Source organism: Zingiber officinale, chromosome 8A (assembly GCF_018446385.1).
Source record: "Zingiber officinale cultivar Zhangliang chromosome 8A, Zo_v1.1, whole genome shotgun sequence".
Taxonomy (NCBI): Eukaryota; Viridiplantae; Streptophyta; class Magnoliopsida; order Zingiberales; family Zingiberaceae; genus Zingiber; species Zingiber officinale.
Window position 1 is genome coordinate 6,571,879 of NC_056000.1, and position 9,733 is coordinate 6,581,611.

General features: G+C 44.4%; 1 protein-coding gene across 1 annotated transcript; it reads left to right on the plus strand.

Moving 5' to 3' along the window:
* LOC122011364 (beta-carotene isomerase D27, chloroplastic-like) lies at positions 1-4,137 on the plus strand. Its single transcript, XM_042567747.1, has 7 exons — positions 1-399; positions 710-849; positions 2,358-2,450; positions 2,544-2,605; positions 2,707-2,813; positions 3,658-3,747; positions 3,842-4,137. The coding sequence occupies exons 1-7, from the start codon at positions 108-110 to the stop codon at positions 3,877-3,879; spliced, it is 822 nt and encodes a 273-aa protein (XP_042423681.1). The 5' UTR covers positions 1-107; the 3' UTR covers positions 3,880-4,137.
* Positions 4,138-9,733: the final 5,596 nt, after the last annotated feature.

A 9,733-nucleotide genomic window follows, 5' to 3' on the forward strand; every position in this document is an offset into this window, starting at 1 on the left:
CCTCTCTTCCAAAGATTCTCCTTGCCACTCTTTTGTTCTTCTCTTCCAACACACTCGCCTGCCTATAACTTCTTCGATCGACTCTTACGTACAAGCGCACCAACACAATGGAGGCTTCTTGTCTTATTGGTTATGCAGGGATTAGATCCTCTTGCCTTGGACGACAAAGGACTAGGAGAGGAGTAGCCTGCAGGAGGAGAGCAAGTCGGAGGTTGATGATATCTGCGACTGCGGCACCTCAAACGCCGGCCATGTACACTGCTCTGAAGATGACCGACGACACGAGGCCGCTGCTGGCGCACATAAAGGAGGAGGAAGAAAAGAAGGAAACGTACAGAGACAACTGGCTCGACCTCCTCGCGATCCGTTACTTGACCCGAGCCATCCAAGCGACCACAGGTTGGCAATTATATATGCTCGTGCTAACTCATGCTAATGCTTGCAATTACGCACTTGATCACTATTTGGATTCGACGACGTACAGAGGGTTAATTAAAAGAACGATCTTATTTGAGATCGATATACAGTTGATCGAAACAATGGCTTGCTTGTATTCAAGATCAGTCACCTTCAATTCACCATTTATAGTTTTAGTATGCATAAAAAGGAAAAGAAACCAAAATTAGAAATTATTATCAAACTTTTTTGTTTTTTTTTCTAGTATTATTATACAGAAAATAACCTTGGAGAAGGATGATTTGAGTCGCAGGGATAAGCAGCGAGAAGGAAGGGTATGAGGGGCTGGTTGAGGCAGCAGTCATGATATCCAAGAAATTTGAAACAAAAGCACAGCAGAATCTAGTGATCCAAGCTCTGCAGAAGGCCTTCCCAATAGCCATACTGACAATGGTAAGTGAGCTTACCTGTTTCCAACATTTCTTGGTCATTGATTTTTTTTCTGAGGAGACCAATTTTTTTTTTTGTTAAATGTAGATTAATAGTATGAAATCCAGTTATATATTCAATCTGTGATACAGTTTGGAAATGAACAAAAGTTTTACTTTTCTGCATTCATAATTTATCTAATATACTATTTATTATCATCATAAACATTTTTCATCTCATTATTATTGTATTTTATATTTTTTTTCCGTCTGGTATAAATAAAGTTGAAACTATATCCTCCCAGGCACCCTTCCACCATCCGTCCTATGATAATAACAGATGGAATTTGTCACCTCAATGGTATTACACGGTTGGCCCCACGATTATCTATGAAAAGATAAATCGAAAAGTTGTAATTAGCCGGTGAGCATTTTTTCTTAGACTTTATCGAGATTTGAATTTTTGTCCTACGTGGTCGGCCCCACAACTCTGTCTCGTATTAGTCAACTCCACTATCCGCCCAAATGATAGTAAAAGGTAGAATCTCATCCAGCGACCTCACACGATCACCCCTACGACCATTTATATGAGGAGGTAACTCAAGAAATTATAGTTGACCAGTACAGAAAAAAATTTCTTTTCTCTCGACTTTATTGATCTCGAACTTTTACCCCGATAACAATCTCACCCGAGGCTCCACTATCGGTCCTATATAACAAAAGATGATTCGCTCATTCCTACCATCCCATCAATCCTTCTCTAGACCAATGCCACTATCCGTCCCAGCACCTTATAAATGGAGGTCTGTGAATTATGAAATTGAGCAACTCTTGGGAGAAAATTATTTCCAAAGAATGAACCCAGGGAATTAAGCACAGAATTAGTATACAGTTTGGTTGATGCGGAATATATTCTAGTATATTAACAACTTGTCATATACGCAAATTAAATGCTAAAATAGAGAGATTTGACAGAGATGATGATGCAATGAATATGGATTGGGAAATAATAGAGAGCTTTGACAGAGATGATGATGCAATGAATATGGATTGGGAAATAATAGAGAGCTTTGACAGAGATGATGGCTTCTTAGTTTTTTTCACTATTGAGTCTTCACCCAACTCAGGGAAAAATGAATAAAATGATATGTATATATCTCATAAAATTAATTGTTCTCTCACTTTAATTCTATCTCAGTAAACAAGATAAATTTTATCTCAGTAAAGAAGTAAATAAGAATAGATATAAAATGCTAAAATTCAATTGTTCTTTTCTCTTCACATAAATTATTTTATTTTCTTTCTGTTTTCTCCCCTCCAAATACACATGCCATTTAAAAATTTGGAGGTTCTGAGATATATTGCAAGGAATATTTAAAAATTTGGAAGAAAGAAAAACAAGTGAATAAAAACCAGAAATTAAGAGACAGATATGGTGTTTCCTGGAAACAGATGGTATATCACACTAGTTCATAAATCTATTATTTGTGAATTTACCTGGTTGTTTATGGAATTTGTCTCTTGCGATGGCAGATAAAGACTTTATTGCCACCATCCACATTTTCAAGAGAATACTTTGCAGCTTTCACTACATTATTCTTCCCATGGCTAATAGGCCCCTGTGAGGTAAATGAAAATTCTCAAATTACTACTCTTTTATGATCTGTATTAACTTTGAATTCCAAAAACTAAAATGAGAGCGATCCTTGTCTGAGCAAGGTCAAGGAATCACAAGTCAACGGCAAAACAGAGAAAAATGTGGTCTACATCCCTAAATGCAGGTAAAAAAAAACCTATTTTTTTTAGGCATGTTTCACACTGTTATTCCTAAAGCCTGTGCTTTTCAAAGTAGCATGTCACACCTGTTCACCATCCCTTGTAGGTTTCTTGAGAGCACCAACTGCGTAGGGCTGTGCACAAACTTATGCAAGATCCCAAGTCAAAGCTTCATCCAGGATTCACTTGGGATGCCAGTCTATATGAATCCAAGTATATTAATTTTTTGTAAACTCATTTCTATCAGAACAAATCATACATGCCTGAGTTACTGCACCTGCATGAAATTTTTTGCATCGTAGGAAAAACACCTCTTTAATTTCCATGAGTAGCTAGATACACCAACCACCAAGCTTACTGATTAGAGACCATTTGTCCCAGATATTTTTACGTCTATTTCAAAAAAGAAGAAAGTTGGGAGGCATTATAAAACTTGTATTTGCCATAGACCGACATGTAGAGCAACAACAGCCCACTGTAGGCGCACCAATTTCTTCTAAAAAGAAGAAAAGAGAGGAGGAAAAGGGAGGAACTAGCTAGGGCCACAGAGCAACCACTTTGGGAACAAGACCAAGGAACTAAGATCCACAAAGCAAACATAAAGTGCCTCACGTCGAGAAGCTTGCATGCCTGGAGATCCCTATGCAATGAGTCCACTCAAACGTAGCATCTTTGAAGAAACGTCATGTTCCATCACTTCCTCCCAAATGGCTGCTCCAATGACGCCCATTTCCAAATGAAGTGAACACACCGGCCAGTAACGTCAAATCTCGGTCCGCAGCAACAAGCACTGCATTGGTCAAATTGAGCTTTGTGCTCTTATAGATGCGCATAAGAAAGTCAAAAGGTCGGTATCCATATTAAATGTCTTAGATGCAAGCATCGTGATAATTACATGGTCAACCATGAAAAATGACCAACGTTTACAGTGCACAAAAGATTCAAATCAATCAAGATGATTGAATTAGCTAGCATCTGTGGCCTATTGATGAAACATAGTTTGTAATTTTTCTAGTTTCTACAATCTTTTAACTATTGTTATGATGCTTGATTTCAGAATTTGAAGACATGAGTTGTGAGATGATCTTTGGTCAGCAAGCACCAATTGACGATCCCTCACTGAAGCAACCATGCTATCACAAATCCTGTAATAGTCTTAATCAATTAATGTAAACTAGAACAGAACCTTCCTTTCTTTGAATTTATTCCTAGCTATTTATTGTATCGTTATTTTTTTTCAGGCATAGCAAAGCAGGCACATGGAGTGAACTGCTCCTAGTGGATGGTGACTGCGCAAAGAATCCAAGGACTCAAATCATTATACCAGAGGGATTTCAAAGAAGATTTCGAGGCCTCAAATCCATCCAAATATGCAGTTCAGTTGGTTCTTCCACTGCAGTAAATTCTACCTGTCAAGTGAACAATATGAGTATAGCCGATATGATCGGTTGTTCTAGTAGCAATTATGTGGTGAAAAATGCAATGTGTTAGTTTGGGTTTTTCTTTCTATAATGAAATAATGTGTTGATTTTTAGCTTCTGAAGAACCTCAACATGGAATCTAATGATTCAGCCACAAGCATTGCCATGAAGTATCCATGATTCTTTGAATCCCTCGATAAATGACATGACAGGATATAATGGGTAATTCAAGTCAGACATCTATATTGATTATCCAAGATCTCTAACAAGAGTATTAACACTGCCGACAGTACGAGATGATTTTTCAGAGTAGCTGATTTATTTAACCAGATGATTCTGAGTGGAAGCATAATGGAATGTTGGCTGAGGCCTAGGTCTGATTGAAATAAATGAGCAAGTAGGAGCGATCTGAGATGACTTACATGCTCCACTAAAATTCTGAGGAATTCAACACACGAATCATTATGATCAACGGGGTTAAAAACCAAGTGTTCTTTCACCATTGGTAGAACATGGAATCAACTGCTAAAACAGGGGGAAAAAAATTTAGAGATAAAGCTTGACTTACAACGGGAACAATTTTACAGAAAAAATTGACTGCCACAACAGGAACAATTTTACACACAAATTTGACCATACTGCAACAACAACAATTTTACAGAAGAATATGAATTGTATTTGATACGGTTGGTAACGGAGGGGTCCAAGAGGAAAGGATGAGAAGGGTCAAGGCCATAGGGCGGTCAAAAGTCAAGAAGACGTGACAGTCAATAGTCAAGCTGACTAGGCAGTCAAAGGCAAGCACAGGGGTAGGCAGGGGTCAGGTAGACTTATCGATCAAGGCGGCAAAGTAGTTGAAAAACAAAGGAAGACGACAGGCGGAGCACTGGGCACAAGTCGGAAGTGGCAGAGCCATTCGGAGTCAGCTCGGTCTGCAGGTCTGCGATTCAGAGGCCCAGAGGTGCAAGTCGCGAATCATAGGTCGGAAGCGGCAGAGCTGTTCAGAGATGGCTCGGTCTTCAGGTCTGCGACTCGAAGAGCCGGAAGTGCAAGTCACAACTCATAGGTCGGAAGTGTCAGAGCTGTGTAGAGATGGCTCGGTCTGCAGGTCTGCGACTCGAAGAGCCGGAAGTGCAAGTCATAACTCATAGGTCGGAAGCGACAGGGCTGTGTAAAGACAACCCAATCTACGGGCTTACAGTCGAAGGCCAGCAAATACAGGGTGCAGAATACAGACCGTGATCGGCAGTGCTGTTCAGGGGTAGCCCGATTAACGAGTAACGCTTAGAGGCGAGATCTGGTCGAGGGGTGTAAGGTAGATGCCGACAGCGATAAATAGGATGAGCCAAGTTGGGCAGGGGTTGAAGCATCATAATTGTCCGTCAAGGGTAATCATTACATACCAGCGAGATGTGCGAAGGCGGAGGTTTCTAAAGGAGAAGATACTCTCATGACCAATAGCGGCCTGACAGGTGTCCTTCACTACAAGACAAAACCCATGTGTAAAGGCGGAGGTTCCTAAACAAGAAGATGCTTTCACAACCAATAGCAGCACGACAGGTGTCCAGGACTACACGACAACGACAAAGCCCAGCGTCTAACGTTTTCTGACAGGATGGCAGGTTCTGGAAGCAAGGCGGGGGCATAAAAAGGGGGAGATTCCTCATACGCTGGTACGCGCGCACTCTCGTCACTTTTTCCTTTCACAACTTTTCATTTTTGTGGTCTCTCTGTTTTCTTCTAGGGAAAAAGGACCTGACTTGAGCATCGGAGGGCCTGATCCGGGGACTTTTTCCCTGGGTTCTGGTCTCTAACGTAAGAGGGGGAGGTTGTCTGAGTGTGCGCAGGGTCCTGCAGCAGTGTCAGCCACCCGTGGGAGCCGGATCACCTACGACTTTTTCCGTCAACAACCAGGCCACCGCGACCAGCCTCCGTCCGACTCAGCCTTCGGACGGGATCAAATTTGGCACCGTCTGTGGGAAACACAATAGCCTGATCCGAAGCGTGAAGATGGAGGACTCTGGTCGAAGCTCCAGCAGGAGGATTAACGTTACCATGACCGCAGGGGAGTACGAGCTCTTCAAGGAGGTTAGAAAGCAAGCCGCCTCCGAAAAACAAGGGACAGTTTCACGTCCTCGCCTCTCCCCCGAAGCGTCTAGAGAACCGACTCCTGCCTCCGACAGGGGCTCAAAGAGGAAGCAGCAGGAAGAACTCCCTCATGCTTCATTCCGAGAGCTCGCCGCAACTATCATCAGCCTGGACCGCGCGAGCATAGTCCGAAGAAAGAAGAGCCGCAGGCGTCGGTGGCAGAAAGCTCTCTACATCCACCCCGGGATGCAGGAAAGGGAAAAGCTACAGCCTCTGCCAGAGATCTGTCTGAAGATCCGGACGACAAGGTACCTTTCTCGGCTCAGATCCTGAGGGAAAGCCTGCCCAGGGGTTATCGAGCCCCGAACATTGGAGAATATGACGGGAGTAAGGACCCGGAAGAGCATCTGCGAAAATTCAAGAACGCGGCTATCTTGTATCAATACAGCGATGCTGTCAAATGCCGAGTATTCCTACACACCCTGTCCGGGTCGGCGCAGAAGTGGTTCGATGGGTTGCCCCCAGAGTCCATCAATCGCTTCATGGATTTCAAAACGACATTCCTACGCCGTTTCGCCAGTAGCCGTAAGTATCAAAATACCGACCACTGTCTTTTTGCTCTCAAGCAGGAATCGACCGAGCCCTTGCGAAGCTACATCAACCGGTTCAGTCAGGTGGCCAATGACGTCCCTTCCGCCACCTCAGAAATATTGATGAGCGCCTTCTCCCATGGATTGCGAGAAGGGGAGTTCTTTAGGGACCTCATCAAGAACCCCGCCCGGAGCTTTGACGATATGGTAGAGAAAGCTTTTTGCTACATCAAGGTGGAGGAAGCTCAGGCCGCTAGGCGGAAGGCTGAAAAGACGGTGACTCCTGGCAACCGACCTGAAAGGAGAGCACCACAGCCGGCTCAGCCCTTCCAGCGCGTCCAGCCCAGACCTGTCCCTCAGCCCGCTCAGGGAGCCAGACCAGCCCCGCGAGTTGCTGCTGTACACGCGCCCCGACCTGGGCCAAGGGGAGCGACATATTGCACATATCAGCGGTCCCGTACGCACGATCTCAGCAACTGCTTCCAATTCGCTCGTGATTCTAGGCGGGCTGCCGAGCAGGGCTTGCCCCGGAGTTGGCGCCCCAAATACAGAGAATGGAAGAAGAACGGGCTGCAGCTGGGCGTGCTCGTCAGACCCGGCCCGACCTAGCCAGTCCTTCTAATCAAGCCGGTCCCAGGGAAGATCGAAGAGAGGCCGGAGAGCTGGAGAACCGGGGCAACGCCGCTGTGCGAGAGATCGACATGATCTCAGGAGGACCTACCGATGGGGACTCAGGCCGGGCTCGTAAGTCGCATGGTCGGCGGTTATATGTGGGAGCCGTGGGATGCAGTCACGAGTAGGCATCTGGCCCTATTATCAGCTTTGGGCCACAAGATTTGGAGGGTCTGGAACTGCCCCATGACGACGCCCTCATAATCAAGGCTGCTATTGCTAACAGCCGAGTGGCTCGGGTCTTTGTGGATACCGGGAGCTCGGTTAATATTCTGTTCAGAGCTGCGTTCGAGGAGATGCAGATTGACGCCGCCGAGCTCCAACCCGTGACCACTTTTTTGTACGAGTTCACAGGTAAAGAGGTCAAGCCCATGGGTCAGATCAAGCTGGCCATCTCCATGGGCACTGAGCCACTGGTGCGCACCCGAAGGAGTACCTTTATAGTGGTGGATTCGCCTTCCTCCTACAACGTCATCCTGGGAAGGCCAGCTCTGCATGAGTTCCGGGCTGCTGTTTCAACTTTCCACCAGAAGATCAAGTTCCCGATTGGCGAGCGGGTCGGGGAAGTCAAGGGAGAGCAGAAAGTGTCCGTGTGGACGCAGGATGGGAGAGTACATGTTATCCAAGAGGAGCCTCTGCCCATTGCCGAAGAACCGATCCCTTGGAAGGAGGTCCAGTTGCACCCCGACAAAGCAGAAAGTGTCACTCGCATCGCCAGCGACTTGCCGCCGGAGCTTAAATCAGAGCTAATACAGTGTCTGATCCGCAATAGGGACGTTTTTGCTTGGTCACCGGAAGAGCTGCCCGGGGTCAAACCTGAAGTTGCTGAGCACAAGCTGCATATTATACCCGAGGCCAAGCCAGTCAAGCAGAAGAAGAGAAACTTCTCTGCCGACTAGAATAAGATTATCCGAGCTGAAGTGGATCAGCTCATGAAGGCAGGACATGTTCGAGAGGTGCAATTCCCGTCCTGGCTTTCTAACGTTGTATTGGTAAAGAAGCCTAACAACAAGTGGAGGGTGTGCATAGACTTTCGTGACCTCAACAGGGCTACCCCAAAGACTGTTATCCTCTCCTGCGGATCGATCAGGTGGTGGATTCAACTGCTGGCTGTGAGTAGGGGTGAGCAAAAGTTCGGTTAAACCGAATAAATCGATTAAACCGACCGAATTTAAAAATTCGGTTCGGTTTATTCGGAAATTCGGTTTTTTATTTCTAAAAAATCGGTTAATTCGGTTAATTCGGTTCGGGTTCGGTTTTGATTTTTTTTATTCGGTTAAACCGAATAAACCGAATAGACCGAATTTTTAACCCAAATCGGTTTTTTAGACCATTAATTTTAGACCAAACCAAATTTTTATTAAGTTAAACCAATGTTTTAGAAAAAATCGGTTTATTCGGTTTTTTCGGTTCGGTTTTTTCGGTTTTATTGAAAATTCGGTTCGGTTCGGTTCGGTTTTTATCAAAAATCGGTTCGGTTCGGTTTATTCGAAAACAAATCGGTTCGGTTCGGTTCGGTTAATTCGGTTCGGTTCGGTTCGGTTTTAACCGAATACTCACCCCTAGCTGTGAGAGGATATGCATGATGGACGCTTATTAAGGATATCATCAGATACCCTTGGCTAGGGAGGATCAGGAGAAAGTCAGCTTCATAACAGCCGACGGTACTTTTTGCTATACGGTCATGTAACGACCCGCCTTCTACTAACTAAGCTGTAAGGCCGATCGCTACAGTTATGCTGTGCTAACTGTGTGGAAAACTGATCTAATTTAAATTTTAGTTGCTAACTGCTAACTATTCTTGGTTCTACATGCGCTGAAGGGTGTAATATAAAGGATACAAGGTGTATCCCACATCCCCTATGGACTAGAAGCTGATCTGCTAAGTTTCTTGGTCGAAACTGAACTCCCCAATCGATCCAGACTGAACTGGGTCGATGGCTCTTTGTTGGATCGATCCATGGATCGATCCAGACTGCTACTGTGTGTTGGTTGCTACTCGGAAAGCCTATAGGTTCCACTGTACAAAAATTTTGTACAAAGGTCTGAACCTTTTCCTAGCTACCATGTGTTCTTTTAAATTAAATTTTGGATCTCCTGCGGAACTTAACACGTTTGATCCAAAACTTAATCTATTTGTTCTTTTAGGTTTTGACTTGGATCTCCTGCGGAACTTAACACGTTCGACCCAAGTCTCCTTAAGTTATTAATTCCATTAAATATCAATTTCCATAAAAGGTTCCCAGTACTGACGTGGCGAGGCACATGGCCTTCTTGGATATGGGAGCAACCACCACCGACTAGACAAAACCTTTAATAGAAAGCTAATATTTAATTTCCTAAAATAACTTTAGGTTAACCA

Excerpts from the sequence above, each read along its gene's own strand:
- LOC122011364 (XM_042567747.1), top strand. The coding sequence starts at position 108 with ATGGAGGCTTCTTGTCTTATTGGTTATGCAGGGATTAGATCCTCTTGC. Across the intron at positions 850-2,357 it reads CAATAGCCATACTGACAATG|ATAAAGACTTTATTGCCACC; the intron begins GTAAGTGAGCTT and ends TTGCGATGGCAG. Across the intron at positions 2,606-2,706 it reads GTCTACATCCCTAAATGCAG|GTTTCTTGAGAGCACCAACT; the intron begins GTAAAAAAAAAC and ends CATCCCTTGTAG.